Genomic DNA, 23,815 nt, shown 5'->3' with positions numbered 1-23,815 from the left:
AAAATTTTTAAAGTTAAAAGCACTCTGCAAGTGTCCATAAGATCAGATCTCCAAAGTTAAATGTTAAAAGTCCCAAGAAACTTAAATTTCCATTGAATGTACCCAGTTCCACTGACAGCACTGAGATATACCTCACGTTATAACCCCCCAACAGAACTAACTATGAAATTACATCTGAGAAAGCTAACTTATGAAAACCAAGCTTGTAAAACATGTTTGGGAAACAATTCTGGTAATATGTCATTCCTGCACTTATACCTACTAAACAGAATTTGCAAAGCCCTGCTGTAAAAACTAAAAAACCCGAAACCTATTTAACTTTGTTTTATCTACTGTTTACTAAACATCTTATGGAACAGTTCGGGAAAATCTACAATGATAGACTTGAATTTTCTCAGTATTACTATTTAAGGTCCAGAGAATCACTGACTCTCAAAAGATCTTAGAAATCATCCCGTACACATTTCCTTTTCTAAAACTTTTTCACATCTACTCCAAGATAACTGGTAGAGTCAGATATCAAATCCAGACTGACTCAAAAGATCCGTTTTCTTAATCACTTAACAAGGTAACTGCCCAATGTCACCATTACCTTAAAGACTTCTCTTACCACAGCATTACAAATTTGAATATAACATTGGCCCCCATATTGAATACAAGTATCAAATAATATCCAACACTTACCATTTCTCTGGCTTCATTAGTGAACTGAAATGTATTTGATAGAACTTCTATGTTGGTTGCTCGTTCTAATTTGTCACGTCGGTCTGTTGAAATATTAAACCTAACATGGTCGCCTTCCAGCAGGGTCACCTTGGATTTTGTATCTTTGTCTCCAAAGGGAAGTTCTTTAGGAATCACAAAATCAACTTTGATACGTCCTGGCAATGGGTCATTCTGATGAGAAGGAAAAACTATTTTAGCTGGAGATTTCTCATCCTTCCTAGTTCTAAGTCAAACAAGAAGAACACACAGCAAACCCATGTTATTTATAATAAACAGTTCCCTACAGGTAAAAAAGATGTTGATAACGTAAGTCCAATTTGAAAGCTCTGTGTTCTATGGTCACACGATACAATCATAAAATCACAATACCGCAGTTAAGAACCTCCACTCTGACACAGAAATATTTTATTTAAGTAAGGAAAGAATTTCAAGACTTTGATGTTTCACATTTCTTTAAGCAATGACACCACTAGCCTCCTCTCCTCACCTTACCTCCCACACAAATGAAACAAATGGGGGGGGGGGGGGGGGAGGAAGTGGTCAGGAGAGAACCCCAGTAAACACACACCCAAACTGGTTTCTGCCCAATTTAACCAGCATTTTTGTCCCTTTCTCCTTATCACCCAGTAAAAAAATAAAACATATTCATGGATACATCACTGGTTTCTCATTTAGTTTAATTATATATATATCAAGAAATATTTAATTGTTCCACCATCATAAAATTACATTATTGAGTAAAATTTCCATACAACAAATTACTCTACTACTGATGAGACAAAAGAAAACCTCCTGAAAAAGACTACTTACCTGGTTTTTACTGGGTACTTTTGGGATTACTTTGGTTACAGTTCCTTCAAAATGTTCAATGCTGATATCTTCAAAAATGACTGTTCCTTGAGGCAATAGTCTGACATCTGTTGCAACTTCTTTACCCTAAATCAGAAAGGGGGGTGGAATCATGTAATTTTAAGTGTTTCCTAAAAATGTAATTCATTTTTGATCTTAAAAGGAGGCCAAAGATCAAGTTAGTCAACTATCTTACATTTCTGTCCTTGATTGTGAATTCCACGTCATCTCCAGGCTGTAAGGTTTCTAAGTCACCCTTAAATTCACTATAGTGAAAGAATATCTCTTTTACAATATCACCTCTTTCAATAAAGCCAAACGCCTCCTAAAGACAGACAAGCAAAACCCAAAAAATAATAGGAACATCAGGTACTATTAAGTGTACATATTTATGATTATAATTTGCAATCAATAAGCCTTTTCATAAAATCATACTGTACCAAAAACAATATATTTGGTTAGGTCTAATATTAGTATCAATCACATGGCCCATTTTAAAGAACATAACAAATTAATAACCAAGAAATTTTAATAGATTACTTTTGATGTTAACAGTGAAATATTTTTAAAGGGAAGATAAACAGAAAAAACAAAAGGCTTAGGTATGAAGTATAGACTAAAAGCAGTCAAAGAAAAAACCTCAAGTTTCTCGTTATCTGATGACACTTACCTTCATGGCACAAACTACTCCCTGACAGCGGGCTTGTTTCTTTTTCAACAGCATAATGTTACGAGCACTGACAGCACCAGTACTAGAAAGGAATAATCAGGTGGGGATGGGGCGGGGGGGGGGGAGGGGGGGTCAAAGAGGGGTGAAATATGCATTGGTTTGGTTAGATTTGATGAGTCCAGAGAAACAAACTAGTTTTCTAAGGCTTCAAGAATTTTATGTCAACATGAAAAGCAAATGTAGTTTATGGCACATGATCCTTTTCATATGGCTTCATATGCAAAGGATTTTTGCTCAAATTCCCTAGTCTTCTAAATTGGGCACACATATATGTATCATTTTTCTCTTAGACCCTTAAAAGAATATCATGGACACTCTATGCTTTTCTATTGCAACAAAAGAAATAAAAGTCACAAGCTGAACGCAACCAAAGATGGGGAATCTAAAGTTTTAGGAAGGTCATTTCTTGGATAAACATTTGAGTAGATATACATGCTGCAAACAAAAGTAATGTGGATAGAGAGATGAATAAGAGATGGTCCCTGTTTTCAACAAGTGCTGAACTTAGTAGCTGTCCCATCAATTATTTCTTTTTCTTTTTTTTTTTTTTTTAAAGATTTTATTTATTTATTTGACAGAGATAGAGACAGCCAGCGAGAGAGGGAACACAAGCAGGGGGAGTGGGAGAGGAAGAGCAGGCTCCCAGCAGAGGAGCCTGATGTGGGGCTCGATCCCATAACACCGGGATCACGCCCTGAGCCGAAGGCAGGCGCTTAACCGCTGTGCCACCCAGGCGCCCCCCATCAATTATTTCTGATTAAACAGCCATAAAAGAAAGTTGAGTATATGCAGTGATTAAAGAAGAAATTTGCTACACTTTAAAAAATGACATTCGCCTTTACTGAAAACCAATTAGGCACCACATATTATCCTGTCCCCATCTTTGAGCAGCAGCAATGTGAATCTGACTTCGTTTTAAAGATGGAACAGACTCTTCGGGTAGTTGTTTTAAGAAAAGCTGCAGACTAAGCAATTACTTCCCTTAATTTTTCATGGACAAACTACAACCCAATTGTGCTTTTAATTTCAAAAATTAACAAAATAATGAAGGCACTGGAAAAATCCTACTTGCCTTTGCAACTTACTACACTGAAAGGCTTTAGAGCCAGACTGGGGCTCAAGTATCTGCTATTTCAAGGCTGTATGAGTTCAGGCAAGTCACTTTATGAGAACATACCTCAATTTTACAGATGGAAGACTCAGGTGAAGGTGTTCTCAGGATTAACAACTATATATAAAGTATTTAGTACTAGTGCTTGGCACACACAGAAATTTAATAAAGGTTAAATAAAGCCCTTTCATTGGCTCCACCTTTAAACTCAAGCCCTATCCCTGTGCTTCCTGAGATCAAATTGAGGCCTTCAGACTGGAACTATTAATACACCCACCAACTCAATCTGATTCATTTTTTAAAGATTTATTTATTTTAAAGAAAGCATGTGCAAGAGAGCGTGTGAAAGAGAGCACGTGCAAGGTAGGGGAGGGGGAGGGGGAGGGGGAGAGGGAGAGGAGCAGGCTCCACGCTGGGGGCAGGGCCTGACGTGGAGCCGATGTGGGCCCAGATCCCACAACCCTGAGGAACATGACCTGAGCTGAAATCAAAAGTCCGACACTTAAATAACTGAGCCACCCAGGCACTCCTTGATCTAATTCCTTTAAATGAAGACTGAAGTCTTACAAGAGGTAAGGTTTAGGGCTAACAATGCTGCACATGCTCTTGAGATTTTGCTTTCTCTGTGCTATTGGAAAGTGCATTCCTAGCATTTTTTCCAACTTCCTACTTTTAACTTCCTTCTGTATTCTTATAAAAATAATTATCCCTAGGCTTTAACTACACTTTCCTTAAACTACTTACACTTACGAATTTCAGAGCTGTATATTCTGTTCTATTACTAGCTTGTTTCAGACTTATACATACAAGTTCAGTAGCTTCACCTAGATATACCCAGATACCTCAAATTCAAAATGCCAAAATAAGAATTCTTCTCCAACTTCAGAGGGGAGGGGGTTGGGGAATGGGATAGACCAGTGATGGGTAGTAAGGAGGGCACGTATTGCATGGTGCACTGGGTGTTATACACAACTAATGAATCATCGAGCCTTACATCGGAAACCGGGGATGTACTGTATGGTGACTAACATAATATAATAAAAAATCATTAAAAAAAAAAAAAAAAGAATTCTTCTCCAACACTTAATACTTTCTTCTGTATCTTCTTAATCTGGTTAATAATATCATCATCTGCCCAGTAGCCAAGGTGGCATTTGGGACTCCGCTCTCGTTAATTCCAATATACACCTCTACCTAATCAATCACAAAACTTGATTTTATCTTCTCAGTGTGGCTTGACTTCTCCACCTGACCACCCCTGGCCTACCATATTAGATTAGACCCTCATCTTGCACATTAACTCTCAAGTCAATGCCTCTAGAGTACCCCTACTCTCCAAAAGTCTGCCATCTCCATGACTTTCAATGATCTAAACCGATCGCACCTCCATCCCCACTCCCACCCCCCACTTAAAATCCAAGAGTCCTAGGACTATGGGATAAAGCTCAAACTTCATCTTCCTATGATCCAGTGAATTCAATCAACTCAAACTTTTGGCCATTTCCTCAAAATGATGCTTCTACTCAGAACACTTCCCCCCCCCCAACTCCCTAGTGACTTTACACGCCTTTCCTCAAAACTTTTCTCCAGCACTGCTGCTTTTGCAAAACTTTCACTGACTTTTATTTATTTTTTAAAGATTTTATTTATTTGACAGAGATAGGGACAGCCAGCGAGAGAGGGAACACAAGCAAGGGGAGTGGGAGAGGAAGAAGCAGGCTCCCAGCGGAAGAGCCTGACGTGGGGCTCGATCCCAGAACTCCGGGATCACGCCCTGAGCTGAAGGCAGACGCTTAACGACTGAGCCACCCAGGAGCCCCTCACTGACTTTTAAAACAGCTCCTTGAAAGCTCTGACCATATTTTAATTATATTCCTATTTTTGACATCTGCACAGTGCCCATCACAGAAGAGCCCCTCAACTGCCTAGCTAATGAAGTTTAAAATCATGAAAATTATCATTAAAATTATCCACATTTACAGGTTAGGTTTTTAGCTCATTTCAAATTTCTTCTTCTTATTGGAGGGGGTGAACAAAAGAAACAAAACAAAAAACCCCAACTTAAGTGGAAAAAAAGAACTTACTGTTTATTGTTATCAATTACAAAGTTTATTTTATCTCCAGTTTCCAGCTGAACATTCCCTTCGACATCTTCAGGGGTGTAAGTCAGATAAAACACTTCCTGTGAATTAATAAGTTATTATTACTACATTGGCAGGATGCACATTCTCTGTATACTGTAATTTACTTCGTTAAATACCTCTTAAACTGGCATTTTAAGCCAAATTTCTTAAAAATGCTTTATAACAAGTACATCATTTTATTCATATAAACACACTTCCCCTCCATGATGCTGATGACTTCTGCGAGTCCACAGCTGAGCAGCAATCCAACTTCAAAAAGCTTACACACGTGGAAGCATTTGCCCAGAGACTGTAGTTACATTTCAAAAAAAACAATTTTTATGTAAGGCATTCCAAACAAAAAAGATGGAGTTAGTGCTTAAAAAGAACCGGAAAAAAGATCCCCTCCCACAACCCCCAAAAAAGCGAGTAAAAGGAACATTTTACCTTAATGTTCTAACTAAGGTCACACTTGGGCAAGCTAAGACACTTGGAAGTCCTAAGGATTTTTTCTTTTTAAAGTTTTTGATTATGCTGCACTCGAAGCCTCTTAGAAACCAAATTTAAAACTGAATTTACCAACTGCAGCTTACGTTTTCTATTTTGAATTTTAAAGTACGCTTATAGATCACATGGTGGATCAGGCAAAGGTTTAAGAAAAATACACAAGTTTACCCCATTACGTTCGTAGCATACACTCCCTGTTGGACTCTGACCCGGGGCAGCTGGAGATTTACTCTCTAAGTTGTGAGGAACAGCGCACACAACCTACCAGTCAAAAAAAAAAAAATTTCCATTGCTAATCATTTCAGGAGCAGCACTGTGCAATATTAACTGAATTTTAATATCCTCTATACTATACATAGGGATGCATTTTAATATGATCCACAAGAGGATGTCATGCTGCCAAGTTTCAAACTTACAGTACGTAAACTGACTGTAAGTACAGACTTAGGGTTATATGTAAAAACCCAAATTGAGTCTTGACCATATTTTATATTTCAGGTCAAGAAATGCCAGTGCTTCTGATAGAATTTTAAAATAATCATCTTTATATACTATATAGCTCTCTTGCGTGCAAACTGAGGAGATGGGGAGAATCTTCCTTTTCTAATGTGAAAGATATGCAAATGCAGGGCCCTAAGAAAACACAAAGCATCAAAGCCACTAACTTGTCCATTCATTCTTTCTTCAGGGAGGATTTCTGGTTTTATCTTCACCAGTTTAACAGCAATGGGTTTCCCAGTCCGCCGGTCAGATGATACTTCAAATTCAACATCATCTAAAATAAAGTAGTATTGTATTTGTTGGACTAATTTTGACAAAATGGTATCTCATTTTCAAGCCAAACTTAATGTAGCATTTGAGTTGCTGTAGACCGGTGAGTTCTCAAAGTGTGGTTCTTGGGCCAGCAGCAGCAGCATCACCTGGGAGCTTAAAAGGAATGCAAATTCCTGGGCCCCACTCCAGACCTATTCAAAGACAAACTCTAGGCACTGGGTACAGCATTTTGTGTTTAAACAAGCCTTCCAGGTTATTCTGACAATACTAATGCTTCAGAACCACCGCTTTAGATTAAGACATGAGTATCTTAGTCTTAATTTTCACAGCATTTACTCTTACTGCAAATGAGGCAATACAAAGATCATGACTTTTGGCAAGTTTTCTTTTTCTTAAGCTTCTCTGTACCTCTTTTTGGAAAAAAAAAAAAGAACTTCTCTGTACCTCAGGTTCCCTCACTCACAAAATAAGGATTAACCAAAAAAATGCTCTTGTAGGATTTAGAGTATTTAGTATGCAAATACTCGTGTTAACTGTTGTTCTGACTTTTCCCCCAAAGATATTTTAAAAAACACACACTGTGACCTTATAATTTCAGTCTTCTACTAAGCCATACATTTTCATATGTGAAAGTGATTTCTACGGTGTAAGCCAAGATGAATAGTCCAAGTGGTGACATTCTCAGTTTTTTTCTTTTTTCAAGTACTACCAAAAATACCACCTGGTAAAACAGTCAAAACTAACATTATAAAAGTTAAATATTTTCATTGGCTTAAAATCTAATATATAACTAAAGTCATGAATATGGAAAAAAAATATCTTCCAAGTATCTATTTAAAAAATATTGTAAAAAAATTCAAAGGTATCTTTAAGTCAATGAGTCTTTCATCCCCCCAAAAGACACCACCACAATTAGAAATCAGGATTCTGCTGGTTTAGGGAGACACATGTCTATAACTGGGGCAATTAAAAGGCCAAAACTATAACACTGTCATGAGCAAGTTGACATGCAACAGAAATGTGTGATGAGTATTTTAAAAAGGATAATCAATGACAGATTACCTCCTACTTTTAAGTCCTGCAGGTTGCCATTATACTGAGAACAGTGGAAGAAAAGTCTAGCTTGACGTTCTGAACACTGAATAAATCCATAAGAGGTTAGCAGTTTTTCAATAACCCCAGTTTCACGCAGTGCTGCTGAAGTACCGTTAGGGTACCCATTGTGTCCATTGTTATGGAGAAGGTTTGGATCAAAGCTCATCTGTTTTAAAAAGAAAAAGAACTTAATATATTCAGATCTGTACATTATCTCCATAACATACTAAGTCTGTTAACAAATCACTAAATTTTTAATGTAAAAAGGAAAAGAAAATAAAGTAGGTAAAGGGAAGTTTATGGGTTTTTATTACTGAAATATTAATTTAGCTAACAAAACATTTCAGAAGACATAATTTCATTCATTTTAGGGAATTGCCCAAATTTACGGCAGAATTTTCACTTACCAGCAAATACGATTTCTGAAGTTTAGTGTTAAGGTAAAGCAACTACATTAAGTAAAAGCTGCTTTTATGTTAACTTTAAATTACTAAGACAATAATTTCAGAACAAAGGTAATGGATATCCAAGGGATGGCAATCCAAACTACCATAACACTTAAGAAATTAAAATCAACTTTGAAACTTAAATAGAAACCTTAATACTATTTGGTAAGCCATGCATCCACAAGCAATTATTTAAATTAGTAGAGATGGAAACAAAAGAAACTTTGTATGCAATACTTATTTTGAACTAGAAAATATCAGAGTAATGCATACTTGGATTTTTCAATGGAAGACAAGCCAAAACAGTGAGTTGGAAAACAAGATTTTTCTAAGACAAACCTCCAAGACAACAAAAGCTCTTCAAATCTAAAACTTTTAATCATATTACAGGTATATTTAAAGAAATCTTTTCATCCATTTGACGCTGATGAAATCTCTAAATACTGCCATTTGCTTCTATGATCATAAAAAGCAAAAGAAAACAGTCTTTAGTGAAAAGAGCTATTTAAATACAATGCAATGGAACCTGTTTACATCATCAAATACTGTCTATCACATTGGATATTTCATTTTGCCTTACTTAAGTAAAACTATAAAAACAAATTATTTATGTAAGTGATGAATGAAAGAGGACAAAATCCCTAGCAAAGGTTAGGTCTGTAACTGATTTACTATGACAGCAAGATATCCACATCTTTACTAGTTTAAGACCCTTTCATTGAAAATTTGACTTATTAATAAGCATTTTAAGCATGATTCTGGACCTTATTAATAAAAATATTTTTCATTAGGGGAAAAAATGACAAATTCTAGAACAATAAATGAGTAAACAGTGTATAAGATGGCCAAATCATGCAAATCAAAGCCATCTAATCTGCAGGTGGTTAAGTTCTAGTTCTTTCATGCTAGACGTTGCTCTGTGTTTAACATGTATTATCTCGTGTAATTTTTACAAAGCCCATGAGAAAGTAACATCACCATTTTACCAATGAAGTAACTGACAGACAGGCTAAATGACTTGCCAAAGTCAAATGGTAGAGGATTCAGACTAAGAAGGCCTACTTCTACAATCTGGCTCTAAAGTAGGGCTTCTCAAACTTCACCTACCTGGCAATCTGGTTAAAATACAAAATACTGATGTTAGTGGGGGCAGGAGTTTGAGATTCTCCACTTCTAACAAGCTCCCAAGGTGATAGCAATGCTTTAGATTTTTGGACTCATTTTGAGTAGCAAGACCCTAAATTACTAAATTTATCTTTTCTGATTCAAGGAGAAGAAAATGCCCAGGGGAAGTTAGAAAGTGAGTTTGCAGGTTATTTGAGTGGCCCTCCTAAATCATGCTTTTAACACAAAGCAAAAAAGCTGGGATGACTGTTTTCCTGACTTACAGATCTCTGATACGTGGGGGTCCTCTTTTGTTTTTTAGTCCCAGATGAGGTAGAAGATGAAGATAAAGGTAAAGAATGTGAAGGAGGGGCTGCAGGAGGGGGATGAGGATCTGATGATGATACAGTAAAAGCGTTCTCCATCTCAAACAGCTGTGATAACATAGCACAATGTTTGTAACTACAATCAAGAACAATTTAACACACACTTGACAGTCAAGTTCTTTATCTTTTCAGATTCACCAGGTTACTTCAGCAAAATTTAATTCATTCAATCAGACTTCTACTGATGAAAGAAATTATGGTGTTAATATTAAAAGGCCAAGCTGAAACGTATTTTTAAAAATCCTTTTCCAATCCCTAATCTACAACATTAACAATTTTTTTTAAATGCCATCAGGATTCTCTGGTCGTTGCTACAGTGACACAATTCAGCCCAATTTCTTCTCAACGTCTCACAACTTTACAAATAATCACAAATTATCAATGATCTTGTCTCCCCAGAGTACACACAAAGATAATCCAATGGGGTATGGGAAGAAAATATTACAACTATGTAATTATTTTGTCCAGAGATAAAACTTAGCTTTTATAAATACTTATCATGTACTTTCAGGAGAGGACTCACTGAGTTGGTATGTTAGATCACACCACATATCACACACATTACTTAGGTATTCTGAGGGAAGGGTGAAGAACTCTGTAAGACGTTGACAAATGAGGCCCTCACTTATTCATTTACTTTCAGCATATTATAGTTTATGTTTGCCTAATGAAGTGGACAAATTTAGCTATCTAGCTTAACTAAACTGTCCTTAAAAAAAGACAGATGGTTGAAAAAGACGGAAGAATCTTATATAAAAGATAATGCCCATAAGGCAAGCACATGCGAAGAAAATGGGACCTGATACTTCTCATCCTAGTACTAGTTCTTTGACCTCCAAATCATAACATAAAAGGACCATTTAATAAGATCTGACAGGTCTGCCAAAACGTTAATATCGAGACTATGATACACTTATACTAGGAGCAATAAAACACACTATGCGTATACCGTTCCTCACATAATTCATGATGGCATAAAGTTTTTAAATACCCAAAAACTAAGCATTTAGACATTATATTTAGGAAGAGTGGAAAGTTTCTGCACTGTTAACAGGTCAACTATTTTTATAATATTGCTTATTTCAACTTTATTTGTAGCACTAGATTTCACAACACAAATAGAAATCATGTCATGATGCTGTAAGCATATACACAAGTACACAATGACTGTACACAGTAAATACTATTACCTGTACTAACAATGTGATCAAATTAATTTGAAGAAGACTATTCTAGGTCCAAGATACATCTTGGATCATGACTTTCAAGCTGAGCTTCTCTCATTTTGGATGATAGCTCTCATTACCATATAGGTAAGAACACAATACTGTGATTTGTAACACAAAGGCCATGAAGTCACAAAAACCTCAAGTCTCCAGTCCTACCACATATTCCTGCAGGCCAAGGTAAGACTCTTGTTTTTCTAAGGGAAAATGAAACAATTACAAGGAGTCAGAACTATACCTTTCCTGCTAAGATTAAATTGTTTCCCAACAATGGTTCTGGAATTTAGGCTGTATTGCTCTTTAAGTTTCACCTCACCCCTAAATGAACATCAAAACACAACTGAAAAAGGGTACTTCCTTTCTCCAAGCATCTTTCCTGACTGATGTTTCTTTCTCTAGCCTTTATCCATTTTGGGGGGTGGGGGGGTGGTGTCTCTTCTTTTTTAAAGAAAAACGCATTACTCAAGCAACTTTAGATAAAACAATAGGTTAACACGCTTCCCTTCAAAGAATTCCTTGCAATTCAGACTAAACTACATTTCTATGGAATTGCAAAATTTTCTTAACCAGCACCACTAAAACTTTAAGGAAGTACCATTAAACAAAAAGTTCATTTTTAAAACACCACCAATTACATAAAATTGTAAGTCCAATGGCAAAAGTAAATGGCTCAAGAGCAGATGCTTAATAAAAAATTAAGATAAAGACACCCCCCCCCCAAAAAAAAGGGTGGAAGGAAAGGACCAATGTATAAATGTTATCTGGCTTTTCTTAAATAGGGGGAAATATCAATTTATTTGCTCACCTTATAGCATACAAAAATATACTCAAGATAGATTGAATTAAATACTCTAACAAACACCAAATAAAAACATACTATTAGTAAAATCTTTGGAAGGAAGACTTTCCAGATTTGAAACAGAAAAAAACTGCAAAGGAAAGGACTGATATTTGATTAGATGAAAAGGATAAGCTTTTATACGAAAACTTAAGGAAAACAAATGCAAATGTGTACTATTAAGGAAATTTAAATCAATAAGAACTGTAACAGTCACCCCTTTTCTGCATTTTGCTTTCTGCAATTTGTTACCCCATCCCCCCCAATAGCAGTCTGGAAGCAGGTGATTCCTCCTGACACATCCTTAGAAGGTCAATAGTAGCCTCACACTCTGTCACCATGCGTAGGTCATTCATCACTTCATCCCATCATGTAGGCATTTTATCACCTCACATCATTACAACGAGGGCAAGTACAGCATAATAAAATACTCCCAGAGACACATTCACGTACCTTTTACTATACTGTTGTAATTGCTCTACATTGATATCTTACCGCACCAAATTCGTAAGTTAAACTTAATCACAGGTATGTAGGTATAGGAAAAAACATACTCTATACAGGGTTCCACACTATTTGCAGTTTCATGCATCCAGTGGGTCTTGGAACATATTCCCTGCAGATAAGGGGGGGGGCAGGCGGGCGGGCTACTGTTCTAGAATATAAGCTCCACGAGGTCAAGGACTTTTTGTACAAAGCTAAATCCCTAGAGTCTAGACAAACAGCTGTTGGTACACATTAGGTACTCATTTGTCAAATACTAGAAGTATTAAGACAAATAAATTGGTCTTAAAGACCATTCATTAAACATTAAACACAAAACACAAAAAACCCTTCATTTTTGGCAATAAAAAATTTCAGTAAAGCAAATTAGTTATCAAACTATCAAAGATAAAACATTTAAAAACAATGAGAAAGTAAGTTAAGAACAACATGCTCGATGTTTTTAAGGTGGTAAACTGGTGCAACCTTTCTGAAATGCAGTTTAGCAACATTTATCAAAATGCGGAGTCGTTTTCCTTAATAATTCCAATGCAGGAAGCCTTTCCTGGAGCAATCTGAAATGTGAACACTAGATGCACAAATGTATTCACAGAAATGTTTTATTAACACGTGCCTGGAAACAATCTAGTCTAAAGCTGATTCAAGAAGTCACACTAATTTATATAAATGCTATGCAGTCATTAGAAAGGATGTATGAATATGCTTATGCTATAATACGAAACGACAAAAGAGAGATACCTATACAGTGTGATTTCGAATGTATTTAAAAAAAGAAAGACCAGAAAAATCTAATTTAATGCTCACAGATTTCTCAAGAAAACACTTGGAAGGTGTCTTAAAATGGTAAATGGGGATAGCATCCAATACTCACTCCATGACTTACATTCTTTTATTCTTTTTAAGACTTGAGAGTGAGAGCAAGCGCAAGAGACAGTGCGTGGCGGGGGCGGGTTTTGCAAGGATAAGCAGACTCCACGCAGAATGCCCTGGATCCCAGGACCCTGAGATGATGACCTGAGCTGAAACCAAAAGTTGGCCCTTAGCTAAATGAACCTCCCAGACACCCCTCCATGGTTCACGTTCATAACCACTGCCTTACTTACACATTAAAGAACTTTAGTACCTATAATACATCAACACTTTTCTAGGCTCTGCTCAGATAGAGAATACAACAGACAAAAATCCTCAACCTCACAAACTTTAAACTGTCTACTCTTTTCTACGTATTTATTTTTAAAATTGGAAAGTCATTAACAATGTTAACCCACCCCTTTAAAAAAAAGAATTAGAATCAGAGATCAAATTTAAACTTAACCTCTAATCCACGAAATCTACTAAAGTTCCTTGAACAACAAAGAACTAAGATCAAAAGACCGGCTTTTGGTCTTGCTTCTCACACAAGAACTTCTCTAGGATAGTTACCTCAAAGGTAAAGCAGGGGCCTAAGGGGTTTCCAAATTTCCCTGGGGGGAGGAATCAAAATTCTGCGCTTTGTAATTTCTTTTTGTAAACATCTGAGTTGTTTCTTCCGTCTTTTTCCTAACCTAGTCTGCTTGGCTGCTACTGACAAAATTAGTTTAGAAAAGGCAGCCTATTTCACTTGAAGGCAGTTTTAGAAAATGACTTTGCATTCTTTATCTGAACGTATCTTTCCTTAATTCCCATTGCTCCTTTCAGTTTTCTGAATGCAACTGTTTTTCTCAATAATTGGGAAGTTTTCTGGAGATGTTCCAAATAATTACTCGTTAAAGTGCAGTTTACTACTACTCTTACTATACTCTGACAAACATTTAGAGAGCATGGAGTGATTATGTTTGATTCTACAGACCTAAGTTTCAGTAACTTTGTATAGTAAAAAAATCTCCACATCATTTTTTAACAAATCAATTAGTAAAATCAGGTTTTCTCCTTTTAGTGCTTCTGTAACTGACCTCGTTCCCGAAGAAAAAGCTAATCGAATGCTAGATTTCCTTTGTTGGTTAATCTAGAGTTCCAAATTAAAAAAAAAAATAAAAAATAAAATTTTCTCTAAAGATTTTTTATTTATTTATTTGACAGAGATAGAGACAGCCAGTGAGAGAGGGAACACAAGCAGGGGGAGTGGGAGAGGAAGAAGCAGGCTCACAGCAGAGGAGCCTGATGTGGGGCTCGATCCCATAACGCCGGGATCACGCCCTGAGCCGAAGGCAGAGGCTTAACCGCTGTGCCACCCAGGTGCCCCAAATTAGAGATAATTTTAAATTAGGCTTTGTAATTGATTTTTTAAAGCATTCTATGCCCTTACTTAATGCCTACCCTACAGGGTTGTTGGAATGGTTAGATAAACTGCTCTACTAAAAAGCCTATAGTAGTGCTTAGCACATAAGTGCTCACATAACTACTCACTACCAGGTCCTTTTCAAAAGCAGGGCAAGGAGAGAATCTGGCGACACACTTGGAAACCTCTCTGAAAATCCGTCCATTAGTCAATACCTTTAAATGTATAATCATCCAACCTACATTTCTCCAGAGTGACCATATCAGAGTACCATGATATACTCTGTCAAATGTCCTTACTGAAAAGTCGTTTTGTTTGCTCTTGGATTTTGCTAGGGATAGAGAGCAAGCTCCGAAGTTCCCACACCTGCCTCTGAAAATCAGTCAAGACCTGTACAATTCCTGGTCATAGGTCTCCATTAAGCACTACCACACTCTTAGCAAGTTAACAGGGTTATATTCTCATTCAATCTGGGGCTTTAGTTTTCTTTTAATGCTCCCACCTTTGCTTTCCTTTTGTCACCTTTAGACTCCCTTGAGCAAACAACAAATCAATCCATTTCATATGCCAAACAAATTTCTTAGAAACTTTATTCTTCCTTGATATTTTTTCAGGCCAATGTCTCCCATATTTATTCCTTCTTAATTATGTAATACCTTTACCATTGTTACAAAAGTCCCTTTTAAAATCTGGGGTTCTAGTGCATTATCAGATATATTTCCTTTGCTGTACCCCTTTTAAGTGGAATACTTTACAATTACAAAATCAGACCATGTTTTATTGTCAATATCTCCTACCCCAATTGTTATTTATCTTTTGTAAATCTGTGAACTTAAATTAAGAGCTATGAGCGCATATATTTATATATTAAAAATTTCACGCTGGGATGCCTGGCTGGCTCAGTGGATGGAGCATACAACTCTTGATCTCCAGGTTGTGAGTTTGAGCCCCATGTTGGGGGTAGAGTTTACGTAAAAAAATAAAATTTAGGGGTGCCTGGGTGGCTCAGTCGTTTAAGCGTCTGCCTTCGGTTCAGGTCATCATCCCCAGGCCCTGGGATCCAGCCCCACATCACGCTCCCCGCTCAGCTGGGGGTCCACTTCTCCCTCTCCCTCTGCCCTTCAATTCATGCTCTCATTCTAATAAATAAAATCTTTAAAAAATAAAATTTATAAAAATGTTCATGTAGTAAACTAATATTCAGAATACAAAGATTAGGCTAAAAAAAGCACTTCTACTTTAAATCCCTTTCTATAATTCATTTCAAAAAATGAAATGGGAGCTTTAGTTCTAGTCTTTTACCCGTTTCAACAGTCAAGATAAAACTGTACCGTTTCAATCTGTGTTATCTTATCTAACCCAGCACAATTTATTACAGCCTAAAATTATTTTTTAAGATCAGATGAGGAGGTATGAAGAAACAAAGAGAAAAAGCAAATGCTACAACACCCTTAAAATTGAATAACTGTTTATAGGACAGAGACAATTTAAATAAATTGGTATTATTGGTAGTTTTCAGTTAAGGAGAATTTTGGTCCACAGTAAGGTCATTACCACAGTAAGCTCATCAACCTTTAAAAAAAAAATTAAAGATTAAAAGTCTCAGTGCTTCTTGAAATGGTAATGAAGCTTTTATAAGACGACAACCTAGGAATGACCTAGCATTTTCATTCCTCATTCTATTTGATTGCTGCAGCATTTTAAAAAAGGTTTACCACCAAATCCTCCTTGAAATTATCTTCCTTGGTACTCCTTCCTGGCTACCTCTATTTCTCTGAACATTCCCTTCTTTGGCACTTCTTCATTTATTACCTATAAAGTAAGGACTCCTTTGTGAATTCTAAGCTTTTATTTCTACCCAATTTAGAAAACCAAAACTGAAGATTAAAAAAGGAAAACTGCCTTTCTTAATCCTCCTTCCCCAAATCCACTGTTTAACATTTCATGCTAGCATTTTTTCTCAATTTTCAGATTACTATCTAATGACTGCAATAGATTTCCACAATATATTTTACTTTCAGCAAGTCCCCACATAAACTTCCCTATTCCTATGAACAACAACTTCTACAACTGGACAGACTAGGTCAATTCCCTCCAGGCTCATCTTCACATTCAATTAGTTGGTTATCAAGTCCTATTACTTCTACCACTAAAACACCTACTGCCTCTTTCTCTGCCTTTACCCTGGCTTTTATCTTCCTTATATTCTAGCCATTGCTCTTAACAGGTCTTCCCATCTTCAGCCTATCTCTTAAAAGTTGTACCATTTGTTTTAAGATACACTCCTGAATATGTAACTTTAAATGTATCTTCAAAATCTGAAGCAATAAAACGATCTGTTTTGAAATAAGAAAATCCATTAAGCCCTTGCTTATAAATATAAACACCTGATGACTTCTCCACAGAACGAAGTCAAATACAGTGGGCCTTCAGAAGCTGCCTTCAGCCAGCTTCCCTTTCTAATTACTCTCTTCACCCACAAAACTGTATTTCCTACTTTGTTCATAATAGACTTAGTCACCATATACCATGTGCTTTCAAATCTCCCTGAATCTGCTCATTCTGTTGCTGCTACTAGAAAATTCTTCTCTCTCAAAGCACTACTCACCTTAAATGCCTCTTCTAAGATTTCTTTACCCCTTTACAGAGACCTCTGAACATAGACTGCAAAGGGCATCCATAACTGAAACCCTAACTTTTAAACAGTACAGATGGGAGTTTTTCTTTCTAAGAGACCAATAAATTAAGACGGATCCACATGTATTAAACAAATGTAATCTTGTGTGAAAAATCCCACAGTTTGGCCATAAACAGTATCCTTGTTTAATAGGAGACAATAAATTAAATTATCTAGTGTTGTTATTTTCAGACTGAGAATATAAATTGTTTTCAGAATATCTTTAGAAGAGAACAGATTAAGATTTGATATTTGACCAAAATAATTAGGAAATCCAAAATTATAAACTGATTCTTGCCAACAGAAAACTACAAACCTACCTCGCAGTGATAATCAAATATTGCACTTTCAGTAGTATTTGCTGATTCTTCTTTTTCAGCACACGTTTCAAAGGATGAAAGTTGCTAGTATTAAAAAAAAGAGCGAGAGAAAATGATCTATCAAGCTAATAAAGAATACAACTGCTGCTGCACCGGGCAATCTCACAGTACAGCACTGAAGAAAACAAAGACTACTAGCAGCGTTGGGAAGTGCTCTTTCAAAGCTGTTGAGTAGGCACAAACTTCTTGTTTCAGATCAAGTGTTGTGTCTTCAACTTAAGTGTACTCTTCTTTGGTCTTGTTGGTTGTTTCGAGGTTTGTTCCTTGCCTGATCTGAACTTGAAGCAGCAGTTTCAGGTGGTAAAGTCTGTTCTGTTACACTTCATACTAGAGATAAAAAATGAAGACATTAAGTATAATTTGCATAAAAGAACCAGGACAGAGGGTGGGTAGATGGACAGGCTCATTTCATAAACGTAGAACCATTGGTTACACAAATAATGCAGGCAACCTGGAAGCACACTCGTCTGATGCTATTTGAGCAATCTCTCAAGTGCTAATGGATACCACCTCCTCTGATGTCACACACTCAAAATGGGAAGTTATTTCACATTCCTTGGTGACACCCCCACAGCATAAGTTCTAAGTTACAGAGCATAATATTCAATTTAATGCAAGTGTTTTATAAGCATCCAGCACTGTGGTTAGGTATTGTGGAAAATATAAACGAACTTCCTGCCATTAGGTAATTTACACTCTTTCTGAAAAGACAAGAGTTATATGTGGAGAAAAACCATAATACAGAACAAAATGTCAAAAATTAATTTGTTTGTTCAACTAATACCTGAGTACTATGTCATATACTATATATTATAACTACTACTTAGTGTTTATTCACCACTGTATGTACATTGAAGCAACATGGTGAGCACAGTCAGAGGCTTTTAATCCAAGGTGGAGACTTAAGTTGGAGAGATAGGCAAAATTTTAAGAGAAATAAAACAGCCAAGTATTCTAGGCACATCACACAAGCCAAGCCAGGGTATGCCACTAAATTCTAAGCTCCTTGAAAGCAGGGACCACATACATGATTTTCTATGCCTGACATCAAGGGAGGTTTATTACGTGAAGGACTGTGGCAATAAGCATGGCTTGTTTCAGAGGAATCGATAGGCTAGTTTGGCCAGAACAGAGGGCTAGCTTAAAGTGAAATGGGATATGCGGTGTGACAGGTGTAGTGGAGCCAGATTATGAAGTATTTCAACTTGATATAATAGGAAATAGAGAGCCTTAGTTCTTGATGAAAGGGTATTAAGTCCTGAAATCCTATGGGAGATGACTTGGTGAAGGAAACAGAAATCTCATTTGAGCTGTTGCCAGAAATAGATGAGAAATGTCTATAAAAAAGAAACAATTAAGATGAGATGGGAAGTGAAAATATATTTGTAAGTAAAACCACTGAACAGTGCTTTACATTGGCCATAAAAATGATTCTTTTGCAGACTGAAATATTAACTAATCTGTGCTGTCAGCTAAATAATTTATATAGGGAGAAGAAAAAGGTAGATTTGGTTCTAGAAATGCTGAAAAATGAATAGTGTATTTATTTTAAAAACATCAGAAATAAGAATGACTATATGGTGAGAGGCCAGAGTTTGTGAAATAATTTAGACTAGGAGAGCTCAAGTTCATTCACTGACACTTTCTAGTAAAATGCCATGAACAAGTCACTTCATCTCTCTAAATTTCAGTTTCACATATGCAAAATGAAAACTTATCAACAGCTGATCTGTGGCTGGTTGGTTGGTTTTTTTTTTTTTTTTTTTGTGGCTATACCTAACATTCCCTGACTTTATATTATTACCTCAAATATCAAATATTAAATTTGTCCCATCTTTCAGATTTTATTTGGATCATTGTATTTCTCAGATTAGATACTTCTTTTTTTTTTTTTTAAAGATTTTATTTATTTATTTGGCAGAGAGACAGCCAGCGAGAGAGGAAACACAAGCAGGGGGAGTGGGAGAGGAAGAAGCAGGCTCATAGCAGAGGAGCCTGATGTGGGGCTCGATCCCATAACGCCGGGATCATGCCCTGAGCCGAAGGCAGACGCTTAACCGCTGTGCCACCCAGGTGCCCCTCAGATTAGATACTTCTTAGAGCAATGGTTGCAAATCACTTGGGAAGTTTTAAAAAATATTTATGCCCAGTCCCCACTCAAAGAATAATTTAATTGGCCTGAAAGAGGGCCACTTCTGTTATGATCTTTGATTCTTCCCACTTTGCCTCCACACCAATGTTGCAAGTCTTTTCACTATTTCCTTCAAGAGATCTTTTGTCCATATTTTAGTCCGGATATCTAACACATCTGCTAATTTCCAGTGTCAACCCTTTCCATTTTCTGTCACATAACACTGCCAGACTGATCGATCTAAAACTCCAATTTCATCTCATTTTGTTGTCCAAAATCTTCAGTGATTTTTCCAGCATTCTAGATGGGAAGTTCTTAATCCCAGCTGCACATCCAACCCAACTACCTGGGTAACTTAAAAAAAAAAAAAAAAAAAATCAAAGCATGGATCCTACGTTGAGATTCTAGTTTAATTTCACTAGGGTTGAGTCCCAGAGTTGGTAAATTTTATCATCCCCGTGCCCCCAGCCCCCATGTTTCTGACGTGCAGCCAGGATTTAAGAACCACCATTTAAGATGTTCTCTATTCTACCTTTCCATCTTTACCTTTCTTTTTTTTTTTAAAGATTTTATTTATTTGACGGAGATAGAGACAGCCAGCGAGAGAGGGAACACAAGCAGGGGGAGTGGGAGAGGAAGAAAAAGGCTCATAGCGGAGGAGCCTGATGTGGGGCTGGATCTCACAACGCCCTGAGCCGAAGGCAGACGCCCAACCGCTGTGCCACCCAGGCGCCCCTCCATCTTTACCTTTTAACTGCTCTCCAGTTCGTCTTCTAGACAGGTGCATTTTCCTGCCTAATCCTTAAATATAACCCTTGGTAGATGCCTGAATTCTAGTCTTCTTCGTGCATATATGGGTCTTCTCACAAAGAAGATAATTTTGCCATCTTCAAAGTGACAAAAGTCTTTCTTGACCATTCCAGTACAGACTTAACTACCTTAATTTCCACTATGTGGGGCAGTAACTCCTTGTCTGCATCATTTTTTCTGATACCAAATCATTTCTGCACTTTGCTTACTTCATGTTTTTATGTATCTTGTTCCTCTAATTATGAAACAAACTCAAGTTTATTTATCACAGTCCCCTTCAGCACCAAAACCAGCACTGCCAAATTAAACATAGCAAAACTACAATAGCAGAGGTAGTTAATCCATAATAGGAAAAGGACACCACAATTTAAGTGCAGACAGTTCTACTAACTTCTAAAAAATTATATTTTGGTTAACTGTATAGTCTTACTTAACCCCTCAAGAAATAATGTCTTCTTTTAAAAATAGACTTGATACACTGATTCAATCTTAATATCTTACATCTATTTATGAACCCAAAGACCTCAAAATTGCTATCTGATGAAATAGGCAAGAATTTCATCAAGCTGCTAAGGACAAGACTGTGTATATCATTGGGGTGGAGGAATCAAGAAAAACAACCTATCTTAAAAAACCTGGATAAACCCAGTCTAGGGTATTATATTATGTTAAGATCTGTCTGTCTAGTTTGTCACTTAGTAACAGAGAAATGAGACTTCCAGAATCTAAAACCTGGAGCATTGAAGAGCCAGTCTTGGGCACGAATGAAGCCTATTAGGAACTGTTAAAAGTCAAACAAACCCACCAACTATTACGAAAAACTCAAAGTGGTGGAATTTCACTTCATTAGTACCTTCACAGCTATGAGATTTCTTTGGTTAACTAGACACTTTTCAGTCAAATTACCACTTAATGAAACACTTAAAAAGTACCCACTGGGCATTTTAATAAAACTGGCTATGCACTCATGCCAAGATGATTAACATTCATGGGTGGTACTGACAACTCTTCTGCCTTACCCTCTGAACATAGTGCATTCCCTCTATCCCCCAAAGGCTAGATACTTAAGTCACATGAAATACAGAGTAACAACTAAAATACTAAGACAATTTAAATGTTGATCTGAGAGTCTCCCCAGATTGCTAAGTAATCTACTCCCTTTCCCTTTGCTCAGTTTGGAAACAGTATCATCCCTAGTTAATTATCAACTATCATGCCACTGTTTTAGTTAGGAGTTAAAGCTAATTCCTTTACTTAAACTGATAACCCAAATAGTAATTCCCTATTTCACCGGTCTTAAAATTATCAACACCTGTTTTATTCCCAGTCTCTCCCCCAGTTCTTTACTTTACCTCAAAAGGACTACTAGAAACCAGGCACACAGTAGGCACTAAATATAGATTGAACTAATAAACTTATGTGGCCAGCAATCCATCTAAAATCTATCACATAACTCAGTTTGTCCTTTTGACAAATTATTCTCAGAGTTTGTACAGCACTCACTTGAGGAGAATGTTAACGCAAGGTTAAACCAGTCTATTAAGTCTCCCAACCTAACCCACTTTCTTCAGAAAGTACTTTTTTTTTTTTTTTTTTTTTTTTTGGAGAAGAGCAAAGATCCAATCAGGCAGCATGGGACTGAGAAGGTTCTCTATTGTTGCTTTATATGAATAATATTCTTACCCTAACTTCCTCCTTCATATTTTTCGATTATAACTCAAGACAAGTTTATGTGTGTCATGTTTTGCTATAACCTGTATAACTGAAGTGCTTAATAAGTTTTAATTCACTTTTAATTTAGAATCTATGGAAAATGATAGAGCTCAGATAATTAACCAATTTAAGTCAGCAACATGTCAGGCAGAAATTAAAGAAAATCAAATTGCTGCAACTATCTTTTTGTATACATTTAGTAATAGCAATTATGATGGGTTGTTAGCTACCTGAACACCTATTAAGACATTTAAAGTTATGTATTCATCTATCACTTAACTGTTTTTAGAATATACTAATACTTTGAAATAGGGCAGATGCCAGTGTAGGAAGAAGCTGAATGCTCCAGACACAAAATCGGAAAATAGTCCAGACCAGCACTGTCCCAACAGAAGTATAGTGCAAGCCATATATGTAATTTAAAATTTTCTGGTAATCATATTAAAGTTGAGAGCAACAGGATGCCTGGGTAGCTCAGGTCATGATCTCAGGGTCCTGAGATCAAGCCCCACATCTCATCTCATCGGGCTCCCTGCTTCTCCCTCTTCTTCTGCCTTTGCCTGCCGCTCTCCCTCCCTGCTTGTGCATGCTATCAAATAAATAAATAAAATATTTTTTAAAAAAAAGGTGAAACTAATTTTAATTAAGTCTATTTAATCAAATATATCCAAAAGGTTATTTTCCATATGTGATCAATCTAAAAAAAAGTCTTCTTTGAAATCTAATGTTTATTTTACAATTGCAGCACAGTCCAATCCAGAATGTACACAGTTTAAATGCAAAACAGCCACACATGGCTAGTAGCTACTATAGTGGTCACAGCAAGTATAGGCTCATGGGGGCAAAAGGCACTGGCATGCCCAATAACTAGTAAACAAAAGGCTCCTGGGCGAAGACTTTCAGAGATAAAAGGAAGCAGTTATCTAGCAAACCTGATCATAGCAGGAGCTCGTACGTACTACATTTGAGAAGCAGAAATGCAAATAACTAGCTGGTTATCTACTGGCTATAGCTACAAACCAATGGACAGCCTACATGTTAACTGTGAAGAACCTGCTAATCAATATATTTTCAACCACACAGTTTTACCTCAGCATAAAAGGACATATTAAATATAAGAAGTCCAAAAATAAAATTACCATTCAATACTCTGTACAGAATATTGCCTAAAACATCATATTCCAGTTTAATAACCCTAATGAAAAATGTAGCACAATTCCTCAGGCTTGGCAGTACAAACTGAAAAAGTTTTGAATTGTTTTTAACTAGGTACTCATACATGGAAGCGGAAACATTCCAATATCTAGACAAAGGAATGTTTTAATTCCTGACTTGGCGAAAAGAATTTAACATCAAGAAATGACGAAATTCGAGAAAACAAGTCACTCCTACCAAAAGCAGTTTCACCCCTGGAGACATTCTAGTCAT

The 23,815-nt window shown here is 36.6% G+C and overlaps 1 protein-coding gene across 4 annotated transcripts in view; it reads right to left on the bottom strand.

Moving 5' to 3' along the window:
- CSDE1 (cold shock domain containing E1) overlaps nt 1-23,815 on the bottom strand; it is a 39,750-nt gene that overhangs the window by 13,492 nt on the left and 2,443 nt on the right. The window contains exons 2-11 of one of the 4 annotated variants that reach the window (XM_044378628.3): nt 17,674-18,060; nt 9,750-9,899; nt 7,883-8,081; nt 6,712-6,821; nt 6,215-6,307; nt 5,501-5,598; nt 2,246-2,327; nt 1,772-1,900; nt 1,537-1,662; nt 685-897 (exon numbers count right to left, since the gene is read on the bottom strand). In XM_044378628.3, the coding sequence (XP_044234563.1) occupies nt 685-897; nt 1,537-1,662; nt 1,772-1,900; nt 2,246-2,327; nt 5,501-5,598; nt 6,215-6,307; nt 6,712-6,821; nt 7,883-8,081; nt 9,750-9,890 (1,191 nt within the window). In that variant the 5' untranslated portion in view covers nt 9,891-9,899; nt 17,674-18,060. The remainder of the gene's footprint in view (nt 1-684; nt 898-1,536; nt 1,663-1,771; nt 1,901-2,245; nt 2,328-5,500; nt 5,599-6,214; nt 6,308-6,711; nt 6,822-7,882; nt 8,082-9,749; nt 9,900-17,673; nt 18,061-23,815) is intronic. The other 3 variants (XM_048220477.2, XM_026483687.4, XM_048220478.2) reach the window with 3 other exon arrangements.

The sequence above is a fragment of the Ursus arctos genome, unplaced genomic scaffold (assembly GCF_023065955.2).
Source record: "Ursus arctos isolate Adak ecotype North America unplaced genomic scaffold, UrsArc2.0 scaffold_12, whole genome shotgun sequence".
In the NCBI taxonomy this organism is placed as follows: domain Eukaryota; kingdom Metazoa; phylum Chordata; class Mammalia; order Carnivora; family Ursidae; genus Ursus; species Ursus arctos.
Note: the sequence above shows the minus strand (reverse complement) of the source record. Positions and strands in the feature narration are given on the sequence as shown.